Source organism: Pholis gunnellus (assembly GCF_910591455.1).
Source record: "Pholis gunnellus genome assembly, chromosome: 2".
Lineage (NCBI taxonomy): Eukaryota > Metazoa > Chordata > Actinopteri > Perciformes > Pholidae > Pholis > Pholis gunnellus.
The window spans coordinates 22,515,029-22,535,684 of NC_136536.1; the positions used below are offsets into that span (position 1 = coordinate 22,515,029).

The 20,656-nt window shown below is 46.6% G+C and overlaps 1 protein-coding gene across 1 annotated transcript; it reads right to left on the minus strand.

The window, feature by feature from the left end:
* Positions 1-8,366: 8,366 nt before the first annotated feature.
* Positions 8,367-19,498, minus strand: adnpb (activity-dependent neuroprotector homeobox b). Its single transcript, XM_079169359.1, has 4 exons — positions 19,226-19,498; positions 14,502-14,618; positions 13,291-13,383; positions 8,367-13,142 (listed from the first exon to the last, which is right to left on the minus strand). Exons 2-4 carry the CDS (start codon positions 14,607-14,609, stop codon positions 10,140-10,142), a joined length of 3,204 nt encoding a protein of 1,067 aa, XP_079025485.1. The 5' UTR covers positions 14,610-14,618; positions 19,226-19,498; the 3' UTR covers positions 8,367-10,139.
* Positions 19,499-20,656: the final 1,158 nt, after the last annotated feature.

Below are 20,656 nucleotides of genomic sequence, written 5' to 3' on the forward strand. Positions count from 1 at the left end.
CAGACAGGAGGAGCTGGAACCTCGTGATAAGAGGACGACCCTCTCTCCCTCCTTGAGCCACATCGACCCTTTCTATTTGTTGTACTTATTATGAACGGTGACATTAGCATTGTTCCACAGTGGAATGAAAATGGAACATTGCACATCCTCAAAGCTAACAGCGTGTTGAGAACATAGTGAGCAGGTCATTTACCTGCCAAAAAGCTTAAACTACAAATGTAGTTGAAAATGTGTGATGGCATTAAGTTCCAGATAGAATTAGGATTGGTCAGACACCTCTTGAGCCAGTTTATCTCCTTACTTATGACTTTATTATTGTTATTTTCTCTGCCTGGAGGATCATGCGATTGGTCTTGTGTGTGTGAGTAAGTATGCACATCTGAGTCTGTCCACAGCTAATCTAGCAGAAAACTGCATTATATATAAATCAGAGGTTGTGTTAACCGAATATTTTCGATTAACGAAGACGAAAAAATCTGACGTCCGTCCGTCATTTTGAAGGACTGGAGGCCTTGGAGTGTCTGTGAGTACGGGTAACCGATGGCGCCGGTGCAGAAGGTTTTCCCCGTTGAAGCGAGCGCTTGCAGGATCAGAGAGTCCACGTTCAGAGAGTCTGGTAAGTCTCCAGTGTGGCAGCAGAGCGCGAGTTCAGCCTTCAGAACTTTGTGTGTGTTGCAATGAAAGACCGCATGGTCGATGTTGTGTCTCGGTACTGATTTTCTCTTCATTCCCTTATAAAATAATCTATAATCTAGTTCGGTATATTAATTATTAAAAAACACAAACACATACATATACTGTACCGCAAGCGCTGACGCCGTGTCTCAGTCCAAAATGCAAAATGCATTGAAAAAAGATAGATGAAATCATTTTTAAAATCCCAAATATGTTTCAATCTAATGACACATCTTGCTTCAATCCATATTTGTTTGTGTTAAGCTTTTCAAAGACAACATTTTTACTGCGGTCAAAAACTATGTTGAGTACCTTTCCGCCCGTCAGTCGCTGGTACGAGCAGACAGCTTGGGAATTTAATTTTGAAAATTGAAAAAGGTTTATTTCTACCCTGTTGGCCCACCAGACATGTTTTCATTTCCTTTTTCAGTCATTCAACGAGGTACAGGTCTCGTTGTGATTAAAATGTTTTTTTTCCCAGAGGCATTTTTCAATGCTTTTTTGCCCAACGCCGTCCCCAACATCTGTATAACACTGTGAGGATGTAAGGCATATTGGTTTGGATTTGTACACATATTATGAACACAGGTAAGGAGGAGATATTTACATATGAAGGTCAATCAGGAAGGTATTTTATTAATATCACAGCAAAACTACATCTGAAAGCATAATAGAACCTTTCATACAAGAAATGCAACACAAAGTGCATTAAAATAAGAGAAAAAAGACATAAAATACAATGAACATAAAAACAGGGAAAATGAGATAGAAAATAAATCCCACATAATAATAATAACAATATTTATTATTATTATTATAAAACCAGTGCACCATACTTACACCATGTACATCAATAAACATCAAAAGGTATTCTCTTCTACTCGGTTCTTTTCTGTCCAACATCAGTGGAGGAGATTTTCATTTTTAAAACAAAAACTCAAAGTATTTCGCCTCGAGTGCACAGCCTCGTGAAGAGAGCTGCACGGCTATTATAGTGACCTTTTTGGGGTTTGGGACCATGAAAGGCCATCTACGTCATATTATTAGAAAGCCAAATCATACATATTTAACAATATCCATTTAGGACTCAGGAAGAGTTTTACAGAAGAGCAAACTGACATTAATTTGTACTTCTTATTGCGATTTATTTAAAATCCACCACCAACATGTGTGAACTATTTACTGGCTGCAATACATCACTACCGAATACTTTCGAAAGGACATCCATGTCGTTTTGTTTTTGTTTTTTAATCCTGAATTAGATTGTTTTGGGCTGGTTGTTTTCTGCCCCTCCCAAACAGCCAGTGCTTTGATAAAACAATCACGTTTATTTATTTTATTCATAATTACATTATTCTGTAGCAATTCAGTTTGCGCATTGCAGACTTTTTGATTCTAAATCCCTGAATGTATAAAACTCACGAAGTAGAGGCTGTTCATGAGTTTGAGGTTGGGATGCAGAACTCCCACTGACCAAACTGAAAGAGCCAAAACAACTCCAAGGGCAGAGAAACAAATTACTTTTTGCACTAAAAATATATTGTCATAGCAGCAAGACCATCTGTCTACCTGCATTGTTCTTAAACGAGACTCTGCGCTAGAGCCGCTGTCTTATGAAACCTTGACCTCTGACCTATGGTACTTTTCTTTTATTCTGAATTATTTTTTACCACATATAGACCATATCGATTTTTTCATCAAGTCAAGAAACTAATGTGTCTTTACAATTCGCTGAAAAACATTTTCATCCTCACTCCTCAGACATACACTTGTTGTCGTTTACCACACTCCTCCTCACTCCCCTCTTCTTTTGGTCTCCCCTCCCCCCACCTGCTCTGTGCACGGCTCTATAGATAACGTGTCTGACCTCCCCCCATGGTAAGCGTGATGCAGCAGACGTCCTCTTTACGCCTGCGAGGGGTACCAGGAGCTGCCTCGTCCTTTCCATGGAAGTATTAGCCTCCTAAACACACACACACACACACACACACACACACACACACACACACACACACACACACACACACACACACACACACACACACACACACACACACACACACACACACACTCATTCTGTCCCTTCCCTCCTTCTACCTTTAGTGCACAAACTATTGCAGATCAGTGGTGGGCCATCAGGCCCAGCAAAGCCTTCCCTGCTGGCCTAAACAGAATCACAAAATTATAGCTATTTTATAATTTAATATTTTTTTACAAATACATGATATGTATTCTAATAATTTTTCCCATTAGGTTATTTCCTCATTGCACAGCTCCTGTCTTCCTCAGTTGCTCTGCTTCCAGCCTGCAGCACTGCTTCCAGTGCAGCTTATTTTAAGTAGAGCGTTTATCCAATCAGATTTCACCGCTATTTCTCCAGGTAAGAAGAGAGGCCCGAGGCCTGCAGGAAACCATTGCAGTTTAAGTAAATGGGGAAGATATTGTTGATTGTCATAGTCTTCAACCAATCAGATCTTTAGTTTGACATCTTGGGCGTATTCTTTTACGTGCCAGAGCCACCGAGGCAGCATACAAGTACGTTAGCATTAACGTGTAGCGGATTGGTCAGTGGGCTAGCGTCACTGTTAGCTAGCTAACAGAAGTTAGTAGTTAGTAGTAAGAGTTGAAGTTGAAAGATATGTAAGAAGTTATGACATTGACATGACATTTTTAGCATTTTGCTTGGTGTAGATTCTTTTTTTTTTTTTACCTAGCTTTGTTGTTTTAACACTCAATGGCTGAAGGAGGAGAAACGGATTTCTAAAAAAGGACATTTCCAGAAAAAATGGACATCGTAAGAAAGGGTCGGCCAACCCAGTCAGGAAAAGGATTTGTACCAACGGTATTCTTGGCAGACAACGTCACAGAAGCGTTGCACATTTTATGGCTAACAATGCGTTTCATTTGCAACTGAGCGTCTTGGTGTTCGGAGCTACGCTACGCTAACCTGAGGTGGCTAACCAAGGCAGCAACACGACACCATAGCACGGCAGGACACTTACAAGCTACGGTGCTTTTGAAAACTTTTGCTGAGACCCGAGTGGATCTACAACTCAACAAACACGTTGATTTGTCATGCTTTGTTGTCATATAAATATATGTGACTGGTTCTTGTGAGTTTGTTCTTGTCAATGTGTTAATTACGTTGATTTTGCCTATATGCATTGTCCGTTAATGACGAAGCATCCCGTCATGCGCAGGGTTAGGGTCGGACATTTGATTCTCTGTTTGGGGTTTGTTTTCTTTAACAAAGCAAGAATTATGGTCTAAAGAAATTGGGCGATTGCTTTAGCTCTGTTCAGGTTGAGCGTAGTCCACCGAAAACATTATATTTCCCACAATTTAAGCTTCTGCATTAATGCACTAGTATTATTCAAACGTATTGTTCGGTTCGTAAGCCTCGTACCGAACGGTTTAATACGAATACGTCTATTGTTACACCCCTAGAAACAAATAATAACCCATAGCTGTGGCGTCATAATGAGGTCATTAGGTGGTGGTTCAACTGTGGAAGGACAGCACTGAAGGCCCAGGTATAAAATGCACGGCCCGCCACTGTTGCAGAGGAGGCCCTCAGTATGCTGTCTCTCTCTCTCTCTCTCTCTCTCTCTCTCTCTATCTAGTGAGAGGATGATGATGATGTCACCAGCTGCAGCTCTATTCATGCAACATCCTGGAAAGTTTAATTCACATTTCACAGGCAGATTGGAGTCTATTTGCAATGTGTTAGCTAAAACCTAAGGCGAAAAAAATCAGCCACTCTCCGTCCCCAATGTGAAAAAAAAATCACCCAGTGTAAGTTTGTCAAGTAAGAGAATAAACACATTTCCCCAAATCAGAAAAAAAAAAAAAAAAGAAGTGAAATACTCATTTCTTTGACCTTGACTGATACTTTTGTCCTCTAAATGTCCTTGACCACACTATGCCCCTAACCCGTGGAGAAGTTTAATCTGGCACAGCAGCTGGATTATCGCGATGTCACGAGATCACGCGAGAATTGCAAAATCACTTATCGCACGAAAATCCATCCTGTCAGGCTTCAAATAATTGCATTTGTGTCCTGTGAGCCGGTGCGCGGACCAATCGGCATCCTGGTAAGAGCTATTGGCAGCTAGGGGCGTGGCTTAGGTGTGTAAGAGAGGATGCAGACAGGCGTCTGTTCGTTCCGATCAACAATAGAGGCTCCTGAAGAGGTTAGAGAAGAAAGACACTGAAGGCCTTTTCTCTTATCTGATTGACAGATAGTTCATCCAATCACCTGCCAAGTATTTTTATTTTTAAAGTAACTGCCCTTTTCCAAACAGCTTTCAATGACGGCTTCTCTGCGTAACGAACCATCTGGAGGGTCAGGTTGGTCACAATTAGCCACAGCCTCATTGTCAGGGGTCAAAGGCCAAAAGTACAGTGGAAGGGCTGCGGAACGGTGGGAGGGATTCTAGGTTTGAACCCACTGACCAGAGCTTGATAAAATATTTACATTTTTCATGACTTTAGTCAGAGTTACACATGGCGGCACGTAGTCGCTCGAAACTGACAGTTCTTCTCTGTACTGACCCTCGACCCTGACTTTGTCCGTGTACTGTCAAGATTGAATAGTGCCACTATATATGTCCCCCAAAATGGCAGTCAGAAGCCTGATTTTCCCCCTCCTTGTGATCTCCTCTCCTCCTCTATGTCTCCTCCTTATTCCTGTGCCATCTCCCCTCTCACATATCCTCGTCTTTTCAGTCTCACCGCCGTCGCTTCCCTCTTTTAACACTTAGCCACAGGTCTCGCCCCTCTTTTCCCCTCTGGTCCTTTCATTACCTCGCTCTCCTCTGCCTGCTGAATCCTTCAATCTCATCATATTTTTTTTCTCCATGAATCATTTTTGCGCTGTGCAAAGCGTGCGTGTAGCGAGGCCATTTGAGCTGCAGGAGGCGCTAGCAGTGGGATAGGTGTGCAACCATCTCTCTCTCTGTTGCCCCCCCCCTTCTCTCTCTCTCTCTCCAGTCCACCCTTTTCCACCCTCCTCCTCCTCCTCCGCTGCACACCCCTTCCCCATCACCCAGCACTGCAGAAGAGGCCTCTTGTCTCCCCCGCAGTCTGCAAGGCCTTTCTTTAGCCTCCCCCCACCTCCTCCTCCTCCTCCTCCTCCCCATCCTCTCTCCTCCTCTGTCTCTGTTCTGGTGTCATTGTCCCAGTTTGTGTGGCACCCTGATCTAGATGACCTCCAGCGACATGCAATATTCAGAGGATGAGGAGGACATGATGCAATTTTGTAGCCACGACATCACGAGCGCCACTTCCACTCGCACACTCTTGGACAGATTCGTTTCCATTATTATTTACCCCCCACCCTCCAACCCCTTCTCATGGCGGTTCCTGACAGTTTCCAATGGGGGGCGCCACCAGAGACTCCACCGCAGCCGTTATTCCATTGCAACCTGCGCACGACCCGCTCTATGTGTCCCCTCTCCTCCTTCCTCACCCTCTCTCTCTCTCTCTCTCCACCTGTTCTTCCCTCTCCCCTCCTCTCTCACGTCCTGATCATCATGCGATCGCAGCTCAGGTGGATGCGGGCTGCAGGTCAGGTGGGGGAGAATGCTAAACTGACCTGTGCCCAATTCAACCAATCAGCCCACTGTTAAGAGCAAGTAGGGCTGTTCTGTCTCTGCAGCCTTTGTGTCTGACAGCACACACACACACACACACACACACACACACACACACACACACACACACACACACACACACACACACACACACACACACACACACACACCAGGGCCTCTCTGTCTCTCCTCCGGCTACAGGGGGCGCCCGTCTCTACACCACCATCACCTCCCCTCCCCCACTCCTCCTCTCCTCTCCCTACCCCTTCATCTCCCTTCTCTCCATCTCCCCCCCCACCCCTCACTCTCCCCCACCTTGGTCTGCCCCTGCCACCTCCTCCCCCTTTCTTCTCTCTCCTCATTGCTTACCCTCCCGTCTCTCGCTCTCCCATCCCTCTCTGACTCCCCTTTTCCTCGCCTTCCCTCCCCCCAGCTCCTTTCCCCACCCCTTCCTTTTCGCCTCCCTCCCTCTCTCCCTCCTGTCTCCCTCCTGCCCTCCCCTTCCCCCTTTGAAAGGCTAAGCGCTCCTTCTGCACACAGCACTGCAGATGAGGCCTCCGCCTCCCCCACAGTCTGCCAGGCCTCTCTCTCTCTCTCTCCCTCCCTCTCCTTCAGCCTCCCCCACCACTCCTTCCCTCCCTCCCTCTCTCTCTCACTCCTTATAACAGCATAGCAACACTGACTAGCCAGCCAAGGAGAGTCTTGTCTCTCTCTCCCTCTTGCACTGGGGTAATTTCCCTCCATTTTAGATTCCTCATCCCAGGATGGCAATTTAATTAATCACTCAAGAGGTTAAAATATATAAAGCCAAAGTATGCGTCTGACCTCGCTCAGTTCACCTGCGTTGGGAGGACCATGTGACTCACAAGATGTAACTCAGTCCGGCCTGATTGATCCCTACTCTGGGAATGTGCCATTCGTCCAGCGGTGAACCTCGGCAAAGGGTTAATAATGTAGCGTTCCATCTCCAACCAAGGCTTTTCAACATGGTATCTTTGGTAACATGCACAGAGGCTCCATTTTTGCTGTAGCTGTGAAACCAGAACACATATTGTAGCTCTCTGACAAACGCATCATCCATTCTGTTTCATGTTTACTTGAAACGCCTCTTTGGGCAGCCAGAAATAAGGGACGTTCAGACGAGCTTTACTTCAAATGTGGAGCTCGTTGCAGGCAACCAACTGGTTATGGACACTGGACAGTGGACACCAGTGGTATATACAGTGGATGGGGTTCCACTTTGAGGACGGCGCAGTTCAAAACCTCACCATCAGTGTAGAATCTTTTTCAATCACCTGCTCCTTCACCTGTAATTTTATAGCCCAAAAATTATGAGGCAAAATCTGTGAATTCGTCCCTCTGCACAGTCAATGCCGGTAAACTCTTGTTTTCTCCGTTACACCTGAACACCGCTCTGATCTTGCGAGGCTAAACTGGTGGGCAACTTAATCCTGGATACAAGCAATGCTGGATATTACTGGAAGTATCTTTGGCTACCCAATGACTCCTGCCTAACAAGTCTTTATACCGTTACTGTGATGGATCAACATCAGCATCCTTTCTGTTGGGATGGAAGGACAATGTATTTTAGAAATGCTCAGTACTGGAGATAAAAACCCAGTTGTTACCCCCCCCCCCCCACTGTATTCAAACAATGGCAAAGCAATGTAAAATGTCATTAAGATGTGCCGATTGATATTGATGTGTAAAGATCCATCAGACCCGAGTGGTAAATTAGATTTGCAATTGGCTAATTGTCACCATTCCTTATATTCAATGAAATTGGGGGAAAAGTTAATTTTCATAGCTGGAGATTGCTCTTCTTTTTAGCACAACAAATGAGAATCTCATCCCACGAGGTCACCTGTAGGCCGTCAACAAAGGGCCCTAACCTACAAAAACCTTAAATTCCAAGCATCTCTTGTGGCAACGTAACCATTTAATATCTATCGTCCTTGAGCTAATTATCAAGTCTGAAGACAAAAAATTATGAGAAAAACACAATATGGCTCTTTAAAATCACACTGGAACTTGTTTATTCACCCTGTTTGCTCAGTGTATACACATACTTTAAAATTGTTTTTTTAAAAAATAATTTTTTTTTTGTTCCAAAATCTTGCGTTGCTTTGGTGAAGCTGATCATTGTCATTGTGTACTAATAGGCATTGTTGCCAGTCTTGACCTGTTGCCCTCCAACAGTATTGAGCAGAACTGTCAGTGTATCCCTGATGTCCCATTGGTTTACACGTTTGAATGATCCCCCCCTCCGTACGTCACTGCCTATTCAATGCAACAAAAAAAAAAAGAAGCAAAACCACCCCACAGGTTTGCAGAGTTTTTCTAGTTGAGCAATTTGTTTCGACATTGTGCAACATTTGGTTGGTCTTTAGGACAGCAAAACCTCTAAAACCTTCTTGGCTTTGACCCTTCAAAATGAAGCAATATCTCCTTGTGATCCCTCGTCACGGGTTGTGGCCTTAGTGTGGGCGTGGGCAGGACGTTCAGAGGCCTGAAGCGCTGAAGAAACCCAGCCACCAAAGCACCACAGAGAATATTTGTCCATCAGTCATACAACCTTTAGCCTCCGCTGACAAGTCCTCTACAGCCCCTTTTCAACCACGACTAGTTAACTAGTACGAACACTTTGCAACAGGAGGTTTAGACAACTGCAGACAAAAGCTGATTTACAATACTCATTATCTAAAAGAAATAAAAGACATCCTTTTTCTAACCAGTGCTTGTGCATCGGGAAACATTTTTCACTGCTGTTCCTTACTTTCAACGAAGAAACTGGCGTGGCCATTAGTTCCGTGAGAAGCACAATTACAGCACTTTATTGTTCATAAATGCTTAGGTGGAAAATGAAAACATAAAACAAATACACACAATTCAAAGAACACAAATTCAACTCTCTTTTTTTGAAAAAAATTAGCTTTCACTTTTGTGGATGTCAGTGTGGTGGTTACTGTCTGGTCTAGTGGGCGCAAAGAAACGTCATCAACAGAAAGCAGGTAGAGTAAAGGCTGAAGAGCACAAGGCTGCAAAGGGTTCATGAGAGGCTCCTTAAAAACTAAGAGAAGAAGAACAGCTCGGCACCACTACTCTTTCAGAACGGAAATCACATAAACAAAAAGGAAATAAAAAAAATAAAATCTAGTTCAAAGCAAAAACAAATCAATTTATGTTATTTCATTTATATATAGATATATTATTTTGCAAAAAAAACTAGGTTTTCGTTAAAAAATAAACTTAAACGTACGAGAAAATACCAGCCACCAAAGCGACAACTATGGTTAAGCATACCGATGTAGAACATATGAGGCTACCTTACATACAGGTAATAGCAAATATTTAAGGGTACATGTACGGCAACGTCTGTCCAAACATGTCTAAAAGACTGTACAAATTTACACTACCCATCTCGGATAGAACTACATGAAAAGAAATGGTGGATTATCTGGTCAGCTTAAAAGCTTTACCTCACGACAACTCAATATTTTAAGCCACATTTAGAAGTTCAGTGGCTAAATCAACATTAATAACTCCTTATCTCATGTAATAAAGTATAGAGAAGGCAAAAGAAAAAAGAACTAAATTCCATTTGTTTGGTGTGACTTCTCTGTTGTCTTTGCACCTCCCCGCCCACACGGGGGAGGAAACGTTAAAACTTTGATCACAAATCTTGACATGGATCCTAGCTGCTCGTTGAGTCCTGCCTTTAAAAGTCACTGGATGGCTTGTTTTGAGTTCTCTCCTCGTCGCAGAAGGGCCGTGTCCGTCGGTTCAGGCGAGGCAGATTTGTTGGGGTGGATCAAATCTAAAGTGTCTCTCTGACTGTTTGAGTCTTTTTTTTTTTTTTTTTTTTATCAGTCAGACCTGCTGTTTGCCCAGCTGGGCCCCGTCTCTCCTGCTTCTTGCGGACGACGGTACAAACTTGGGAATAATGATGGGATGAGCGTCTCTTTCTTTAGCAGCCGGCCTTCCTGCGCCCTCTGCGGGCCCGAAGCCATTCGCCACATGTGCCTCTTCGTCGTCGTCGTCGTCGTCATCATCATCATCATCGTCGTCGTCATCATCGTCATCATCATCGTCGTCATCATCTTCGTCCGACGTATCCTCTAGATTTGAAGCGCTCTTAGCCTCTGTCCCCACCTCCATTCTCTCCTTAGCTCCAGTAAGCAGTTGGTTGCCATGGAGATGTACCTCTCCCTCCTCGTTATCCTTCTGCTGCTCTTCCTCATCACTGTCAGAGTCAATGGCGATGGGCTCTGAAAGGTCTAGAGGTATTTTTTGTGGTAAGGTGCTGTTGATTGTCTTGGTTTGGTCTCTGCTGGCACTGTTGGGTTTGGGGACGGATGGCGGTGCTTTTGTACCGACTACAGTCCCCGTTGGCTTGCCCCTGTGTGGCGGCGCCACGCCACCATTGGCGGCCACGAGCTCCCTGTGTCTCCGGAGCGCCTGCTCTGACACCCCTATGTGCGTGCTGGACGTCCGCCTCTTGTTGTGTCCGGCCTCGTATGAGCCATCCTGGATGAACGCCAGCTCGTGAGTCACTTTGCTGAGCTCGTGCATACTGAACCCAAGCAACACGCTGGCGTTCTGGGTTTCGCAGTCCTGCACGCATTTCCTCCTTTTGTTGCCAAAGTGGCTGGAGATGTCCGACTTCCACAGCCACAGACTGGCGGCCAGCTTCTCCACCTCCCGTCGAGTGGGGTACGGCGCCTGATTGAAATACTGCGTTAGAAATGCCTTTCTGGACTCGTACGACTCGTTCTCGTGTCCTTTGGGGTCGAGAGCCAGAACTACTGGCTCATCAGGATTTTCTACAAACGCCGATGGACCGTTGATGTCACGCGGGTGGGCCCTTTCCCCGGGTGGCCTCCTTCGTTTCGGCGCACTAGTGTCAGAGCTATCAAAGCTGGCCCGTTTCAGAGTGCTGCTCTGGGCCTGGCCAACCCGAGAAGAATGGGCCACCCGGCTGTCCTGCCCGTTTTGGGATTTCCCCACACCTCGACAGTGCACCAAGTGTAGGGTGATGGTGGAGGCCGTCATGTTACTCGTGTAAACCCCCAAGCAGTGAATACACTTGTAGGTCAGTTTCTTTTCTACAGGGTGGACTGTCTGGATCACCTGGTGCCTCTCTCTCAGGTGGTGGGCCAGTGAGTCCGAGATCGGGCCCTTGAGGATAGAGAAGCAAAGAGGACACAGCGTCTTGCCCACGTCCTTCTTGTAGGGCAACGACACCTGTGGAGCGCTTTTGGCTGGTGCACCGTCAGCAGCCCCCGAGGGCATTTTAGGCGGATGCTGCGGCACCAGCCTCTTGCCTGATATTAGGGAGGCAGTCAAGGCTGCTGACACGGACGCGTTGTTGTTCTGAGCGTGAAACGCCACCGACTCCTCCGGCGCGTCTCTCATGTTGTACGTCGTGACGATCAACTGAACATTCTTGGGATTGCCCTGCTGCAGCGTGAGGTCGAAGGTCAAGGGGGAATCCGTGCGCGGGCCGACGCTCTCATCCGGGTGCGACTGCCGCATGTGCGCCACCATCTTCTCGACGTCGTTGAAGGTGGCACGGCAGTGTGGGCAAGAGAGGCCGTGGATCAGCATGTGGTTTAGCAGCGTGTCGCTGGGGAGATAGCGGTTGCAGTAGAGACACTTGCTGGTGAAGTTGTGGATCTTCATGATGTAGTTGGCGACCGCGGGCACCTTCTCCGCTTTGTGCTCCTTCTCAAAGTGGGCGCTGTACACGTTCTCTGGGAAGAGCTCGTTGCAGATGGTGCAGATCTTCCACTTCTGGGTGTAGGATGTGCCGAGGACTGAGGAGCCACCTTTCTTGGCCGTGACGGAGGCGACGGTGGTCGCGGCCGCCTGGACACGTGAGCCCAGAGAGTTAGATTTGAGTAAAGAGGCGGCGTTGACCACGACTTGAGTCCGCAGGCCGCCGCCTGAAAGAAGCTGCTTTGCTGCGTGTGACTGCTGGGGCACAGAAACCTGGGCGTTTCCCGGTAAAGTGACCCTCACCTGCTGGCCGCCAATGGAGAAGGACTGGGTGGTGCCGGCCTTTAACCGTATTCCGTCGTGTTTCATGCCGGATAGGAAACTTTGAGCGTTGAAGCCCGTCTTTGAGGAGACAATGACCCGACCCAGCTGCTGTGAGCCGGGAGACCTGGTCGTGGCCATTACCGCGCCTTTCGGGCCCATCCCGATGATGGTCTTGTCCCCCTGAGTTTTGGGGGGGATCATGATGATGGGTTTGGGACGGGGGACTATTACGCTGGTGTGCCCGATCATGGCGGTCACCTGGTAGCCAATCCTCTCGTGGTCCTCTATGACGTGTTGGACCAGTGCCTCGTAGGTCCTTGGGACAAACAGACACTTCTTGCAGTGAATCTGGTTACTGTTAACATTGTTTGTGTTATTGCTCTCTGTGGCTCCTGCTGAGCCACCATTCTGAGTCTTCTCTCCCGGTTTCACAATATAGGGCTGGGCCACTTGCTGGAAGTGTTCCCGGTAGATGTGCTTTCGCACCACATTGTACAAAGGGTCCCTGTAGGTGCACTTCTTGCAGTAGTACACCGCCTGTTCCACGCTGTCCCCGGTCCTTTTCAGCAGGCCGTCCTTCATCATGAGCCCGCCGGCTCCCGCCACCATTCCGCCGGGGCCCTGCCGCACGGTGCTGTTGGGCATGTGGAACAGTTTGATGTGCGTCTCCAGAGTCTTTTTGTTGCCATTGTAAGTGCAGTAGGGGCAGTTGAGCAGAATGTTGTTCTCAAAGTCCTCGCTGTGGACGTTGCGGAAATGGCTCTTGTACGCAGAGAAGTACTTGGAGGAAAAGAGGCAGCCAGTGCAGCAGAAGGGCTTCGATCTGTAGTCCTGGAGACAGAGGTGAGAAGAAAAAAAAGCTTCATTTAACAAGTTCTTTGTCTGAGAGAATTAGAAATTACTAGCTTTATACATTTTCTGTTTGAAAACAGTTGATTCAGATATCAGCGTTGACACTTAGTTTGAGTGCGTCACACACCTGGACTTTGGTATGTGATGGTTCCCACATGCACACATCGTCCCAGTTAGTGTGCTTTATGTACACCTCTGGAGGAATATAGTCCTTATAGTCCTAAACAAAAAAGAAATTAAGATTAGTACTTGATGAAACAGAGACACAATCGCAACAAGCTCCTTGTCCCGGAATGAAAATGGATGGTAAGATATTACAATATTTTTTATTAAAAAGGTATACTATATTCTTGTTTATTTTTCTTTAGATCATTTAAAAGCCTGTCTGAAAATGTGTGGCAGGATATGGGTACGTATGTACAGCTGTGTATGAATATGTATATGTAGGTACAGCTGTGTATGTATATGTATGCGTGTAAGTACACACGTGGGTATATACTGTACATATATATATATATATATATATAGGTGATTATATATGTACAAAGGGGAAAGATGGAGCGGAATATTGACATATAGATGGATGTGAATAGTATTGTGAAACCAGTCTTTATATTTTTCAGCTTTAATCATTGTGTTATTTTCCATGTTTACATAAGAAGAATTCACTTATGGTTTCTATAATCTTACTGCACAGATGCAGGTTCTGGCTCATAGTTCTCACGTGTAAAAGAACAGACAGTGACATTCCTACCCAAACCTGTCAAACACTAGACACTGTGACCTCATCTAACCCCACCCTGTCTGTAGAATGCTTCATGTCAGTGTCTTGGCCCGGATGCTGAATTATGTAAAGTCTTTGGTTTCTGCTTTTAAGCCTGAAGAGTTTATTTCTCCTACATTAAGTGAGATCGAATGAGGACAGGACGTCGATGAGTGTGTAGTAAGATTAATGGGAAGGCCTATTCGTTTTATTACATGAGTCCAGGTCATAGATTCCTATCACCGTACATTCTCTACATTTACGCAGCACTGTCAGGCACACGATTTACGCGTCCCGCACTGAGCCAAATGGAAGAGCAATCTCAATCCAAAACTGACCTTATTATTAAACCAAAACTAATTTCCCCATAGGTACACCAATGCTACAAATATCCAAACAAGAACCAATCTCAACCCTCAGCTGGAGATGAAGGTGATGATGGTGGGGAATATGAATTTGATGATAATCAAAGTCAGAGGAATGCGTACACTGTATCGTTCTTAAGGCAAAGCCGTGACCACAAAGGAACCGTAGAATGGGCCGTCGCCATCGTCGTCATAAAAACACACGCTCACCTCTAGGTGGTCTCTACAGAACTCCAAGCCGATGTCTCCCAGGACCCTCTTGACATTTTTCCTCGCTTTCCGCAGACTGCTCAGGTTATTGACGGGGAGCTGGAACATTCTGCCCACCTGAATAGAAAAGACACATGCAGCAGCATGTTATCAACAGGTGGAGGGTACAATTACAACGGACATCTGTCAGCTGAACTGCAAGTCAGGGAATGGACAGTTTTGCTGAAAAGGACCTTTAACTTGATAACACCAGCTTTCAGACATGAAATACACAAGACTGATGGCTTCAACTGTCGGTTGAAGTAATGGCTTTTTGGCATTTAGACGTAGTTGTCCGTTTCAACCCACAATCCAAGACTTCAATGCTGAAGGGCCAATGGATCTGTGGTGGGAATCAGCACAAAGGTCCAGAAAACCTCAATTTGAAAGGGAGAGAGTGCATGAACAAGTAACCAGTGACTGGCTGGATTCATTTGTGAGAAACACAGATACACTGCACTACAGCTATTTTGTATACCAGGAGTTGAGGGTGAACACATTAAGTGATAACATAAGTATCAGATAGAACACAAATTACAACGAATTTTGGTTTGTTACTGTAATAACGCAGTTATTGTTTTATGTTACTCTTCCATTATTAAGCTGCTTAGTATCTAAATTACAAAAAATATGAGGTGACGCAAAAATGGAAAGCATATTTTCAGCTTCGCTGACCCAAAGCTGATGCCTGGTTGCCAGCGTGGAAACCACTTTTAAAAGTTACTGTTGAGCCCTGTTCAGATGTGGCGACTAGTCACATCTGGAGCAAGACCCATGTGACTAAAAGAGATGAAGTCGCTCCCCAATAGATTATCAATGCAAAGTGCACCCTCTTTAAGGGCTATTCAGAGCTGTTTTAGTGCAGGGGGCCGCCTGGGTGGGGCGTGTTGCTCAAGGTACCGATTAGACTATGAAGAACATTCCAGGAGGTCCAGTTTGGTTTGTGGTACTCAAGACAGGATTTAACAACTCTGTAAAGTTATCACAGTGGCAAACATTTAATCCACAGCGGCGCAAGGACGCACATGCATGCGGGCAACCTTGGAACCAGTCGGCTATCGGTCAGACGACGGTAAGCCTCTGGGGGCCGGGGGCTATATTTCTGGGGTTCCGGTGTATCCAGCGGATATCCGGGTCAAGACTTCCTATCTCGTGCGCTGCTCGTTGTTTACAGTCCGATTAGCAACTTCAGATGCGAGACTGGAGTTGGAGTTGAGAGGCGACGCGTACGACCGGATTGTTTCACAAGCAGACAGTTTACAATAACTTTACACCAATAAAAAGCTAAATACTCATCGTAGCCGGAGGGTTCAGAGATTGCATTCCATTCTGCCTCTTTTGCTTTTCACACCTGCATTTAACCAAAGCCTGGTGCAACGTGATGTAACTGTGTATACCATAAAGCATACTCTGCTTTGTGGTCTAAATGGACCATCATTTACTAAATGAACATCATGCTGAAGAAGACTTGAAACTAAAGATTGAGACCACAAACTCCTGTTTACAATGTTTACTGAATCAAGAGAGAAGTAGAGTCATTTTCTCATAGACTTCTATACAACCAGACTTCTTTTTGCAACCAGAGGAGTCGCCCCCTGCTGGTCAGTAGAGAGAATGCAAGTTTAAGACACTTCCACATGGAACAATAGAACCAGAGGTATCCATCTGGCCTAACACATCCCTACCAAAACACAGCAATGCGCCAGCAAACGCAGCGCAGAAAGAGACCGCTAGCGTGTAAACAAGGATGAAAACAATGCAGGATTAAAATTATGAAGAAAAAAAAAAGAAGGAGGAGAAACAAAAACGGCTTTACAAATGCACTCAATACGTTTGTTGAAACCCAAGGATACACAATCTGTTTTGGTGAGAAATACTGAAGCTTAACATTCAAACACACTTTTGTTTGTTTCAAAGAAAAAAAGCCACTGCTCAATGGTTTATTTGCAATAACTACAGTTTAGATGTTGCATTGTCCGTACTTAAGCTAATATTTTTTTTGTGACAGCCTATTCAGAGTTTGACCTGGCCAAACCTCACTTAGCTGTGTGTAGTAGAAGGAAAGGTTGCTCATTGACAGACGGACCCACTTGGTCGCATACAAACCACCCTCCACCTCTTCATAGAGTTATTATCACTACCATTTAGTTCAGCAGGAGTAAAGGCACCTTTTGCCAGAGGAAATAATACAGGCTGTTTGACTCACTGTCCAAAGTGGCTGTCTCTTTAAGTTTCCATTCAAATCAGAGCTTCATGTAGTGGGAGGGTCAAAGGTCACTGATGTGTGATGACATGAAAGGCAGCTCAGGGACAACAAACAGCACATTCCCAAACAATTCCTGTTAACAACTCAGCTTATTTCCCTTCTAGAAAACACCAAACGGAGACGGGAACTGAGCGTGTGTGGTTCCACCAACTGTTGGCCTAGTGAGGAGCCCAGAGAACCGGAGACATCACTGCCTGTTCGTCTCACTGTCTTGCCTGCTTGCTGTCTGTCTGTCAGTCAGTCAGTCAGTCAGAAGTGTGCAAGTGCTAGAGTGAGTGAAAGAGACACATACCCATGACCACTTCCCCTCCCTGTCTCCCTTTCCTGCTTCCTCCCATTACTTGCAGATGGCGCTAGAGAGGCGCTCCATTATGTAAGCCTCCCTACACTCTCTGCCTGCCCCCTTTTCTCGCTCCCTGCCTCGCAATACCATCACAGAATGGCGCCTCCTATTGAGTCAGCAGCAGCCTCTACAATATGTCTGCAGTGGAGGGGGAGGGATGGGAGGGAGAGCTGTTGGAAGGGAGGAAGGGGAGGGACAGAAGGAGCGAGAGAGATCAGTGAAGGGGGAGGGGAGTGCGAGAGAGGATGAGGTAGGGTGAGGGAGCTGGGAGGAAGAGAGAGGGGAGGGGAGAGAGAGAGGGGAGAGGAGTGAGAGAGAGGGAAGGGGAGGGAGAGAGAGGGAGGGAAGGGGAGGGAGAGAGAGGGGAGAGGAGTGAGAGAGAGGGAAGGGGAGGGAGAGAGAGGGGAGAGGAGTGAGAGAGGGGAGGGGAGGGAGAGAGAGGGGAGGGAGAGAGAGGGGAGGGGAGGGGAGGGAGAGAAAAGGAAGGGAAGCGAGTGAGCGAGGGGAGAGATGAGAGGAAAGGAGAGAGGACAGAGAGTGAGCGACGGAAGTGGAGGGGGGGGGCCGGAATGGGGAGGCAGGGGAGGTCGGACAGACAGGCTCAGAGGAGAGGGAAGGGAGGGTGAGGGAAGGAGGTGGGGGTGGGGGTGGGGGAGAAAATGGAAGAGGGTGAGAGGAAGAGGGGGCGATGGATAGCCAGGGGAGGGGAGGGCGGTGGGAGGAAGAAGAGGGAGAGAGAAGGGAAAAAAAAGCAAAGAGAGGCTGAGTAGGAGGGAAGGGAGTGAGAGAAGGAAGCGGCGAGGGAGGAGAGGCGTTAGGAGGCTGCTCTGCTCTGCTGAGGGCTGCTGGCAGAAAACAGGTTTCCCCCTTCGCCTGTGTTGTGAAAGAAAAGAAAAAAGGCCTACAAACCTTCAACCACAGATCTCCTCACTCAGTCCTCCACTGGGACATGGTGACCTATGTTCTGGTTGACTACTGCCGTTTACAATTCAGTGAGGAAAGAAGCTCCTGGTGACATCCATTCACACCGATACCAGAAAAAAGTTTGGGATGCTTAAAATGCACCGGGGTTAGTTGTGACAGCACGTTCAACACCTGACTGTAGCCTTGAGCAATACACGTGCAGAGGGTGTCTGTGTACCAGTGTGTGGGGTTGATGCTAGTGATCGTGATAATAATAATATTATAATAATAATAATAATAATAATAATAATAATAATAATAATAATAATAATAATAATAACAACAACAACAACAACAACAACATCATCATCTGACACCTGTCCTGACCAAAGTGACAGCCATCCTACCCCCTGGATCAAACACGAGGCGCGCATGCATCACAACCCCGATGTCACCTGTCTGAACTCTGATCACCTCTGATGGTTTGGTTTTTTTCAACATCGTGCTCGAACATCGTATGAGTGCTAAACCACAATCTGTGCGTGGTTGTGGATATTACATCACGTGTCGCCCAGGACTAAACTCTAGTACAGTAATAGTGTGGCTACACTTTCAATATTCGTAGCATTTCTCGCATTGAATAAAAAAACGTCAACTTCCACGATCTGCCGTGGTGGGAGCTATTGGCCGTGGACACGAACCAAATCGCGCATCGAGGTGACGTTGGTGTTAGTGGATCTAAGCTCCGATCAACATCTGGCAGAATCCAGATCGATAGGTTTTGGCAGGGAGCTGCTGCCACTGACAAAGAATGGGGACACACCGCGCTGAGTTAGCATGCTAAGCTATCCCAACTCGCATCAACAACACGGGCTGTTCGTAAACTAATGTTAATGCTGCCATGTCTGTCCTCAATTTACCACAAAGGATATTCGCTCGCATTTTAACCTGACTGGTCGTAAGCAAGTATAACGTAACCGGAGAAGTGATTCAACTAGAGGCTACGTTGAAGCCCCCCTGACCTAAACGTTAGCTATCTTGACAGCCAAGTTACCTTCGCACCTTCGCTGTAACGTGAATCCACGGCCACCTATCGCATCACCGCAGGTAGCCACGGCTAACGGAGAAACTCTCTCGCGCTGACTATTACGGCCAGCGTTGTGACAAGTTTACCTGCTTTCACATCCAGTGCTCCCGTCTGAGTGAAGTGTGTCACCTCGGAATGGCTGAGAGACGATGTGTGGACACTTCCACGGTCTTCCCAGCTATCTCGGTAATATCCTTTCAGGTGACAACTATCTTCCGTCGGTCGACCCTCCTGACCGGACTCTCCCTCTCCGAAAAGGGCTATCCTCTTCCCTCTGGTCGGCAAACGGGAACAGAAAGCCTCCGAGCCTCATTAGAACATTAAAACCTCCATTCCCTTGAGTGGTGAGGGCGGCCGCATGTCCTATTGTTGGGAACAGCTACCGGCGGACCCACTCTTTCAAATAGATAGCCTTGGGTCTGCCTACGATAGCCTGGCAGCCGACAGCGTTATGCCCATTCTTCTCTCTGACAGACAATACACATCCAGCCTAGAAACTGCCCTATCCAAAATGGCGCAAATAAAAGGGGCGGAAGTGACATCTACTTGATTAGCATAAATAATCTCATTGTGAGATCCTCGCGAACTCGGTCGGCTCATTACAACTCTTGATTGGTCCATCAATCAATTTGGCCAATTAAGCGAACGTTAGTTGAAAAAACAACAACCTCGTCCCTCAAAAACTGCGGTGGGCCTCTGGTTTCTGTGTTCGAGTCTGTGAGGTAAACAACCCCACACAGTAGTGGCGGGAACCGGCCGACAGCGGGCGTCCTTCTGGAGTGGGTTTCTCCGGTTTGAGCGCATGCGCGCATTTGCTACATCTGGCGCCCCCCCCCCCTTCCACCCTTCCTCCCTCCCCTGCGGAGCCTCGGATGTACACAGAGCCTCAGCACTCAGCTGTAGTGGTATCAACGGGTTGGGCTAACGGTAGGTGGCGCTGTACTACACGACTGGTAGTAAATGCCCAATTCTGCCAAACTGACCGGGACTACTTTCCTGCCCGTTGCCTGTTGAAAGGCAGCTCCAAGAACAGTACTGTGAATCGGCCCTTCATCTAGTGCGACACTGCATTTAAATGGTTAAACTCATGGTGACATTTTTCCATCAGCTGAGGTTCATTCTCACTCATCAAATAGTGCCGAACCGCCCCCGCCCCCCCCATGTCTGCCACTTCGTGTGCATTGGGGTTTCTTTTTAACGCTGACTGACATTAGGCTTGCTGTATGGTCATTTGAAGGAATATGCAACATTTAACTTGCTTTTGACACAGGACCCCTCTTAAAGACAGGGCTTCAGGATCATTTAAGTGGAAGACCCAATTTCAGGCCTCAGTCGATGCCCTCAAGGTGCATATTCCATGATGAACTTTAACATAAATAGACACTAAACACAACAGGCCTGGAGCTATCGGGCCTTGATAATCCCGCCTTGCACATGACATTTCATTGGTGAATGGAGTAAAGCAGGATGTTAATTGTCTATAGTATACAATTATAATTTTTTTTAAAGCCATTAAT

Bases quoted from the DNA above. Each gene is read 5' to 3' on its own strand.
- adnpb (XM_079169359.1), bottom strand. From the start codon at position 14,609: ATGTTCCAGCTCCCCGTCAATAACCTGAGCAGTCTGCGGAAAGCGAGG. The intron at 13,384-14,501 runs GTGAGCGTGTGT...TTTTTTGTTTAG, and splicing joins TCTGTAGAGACCACCTAGAG to GACTATAAGGACTATATTCC. The intron at 13,143-13,290 runs GTGTGTGACGCA...CTCTGTCTCCAG, and splicing joins CATCACATACCAAAGTCCAG to GACTACAGATCGAAGCCCTT.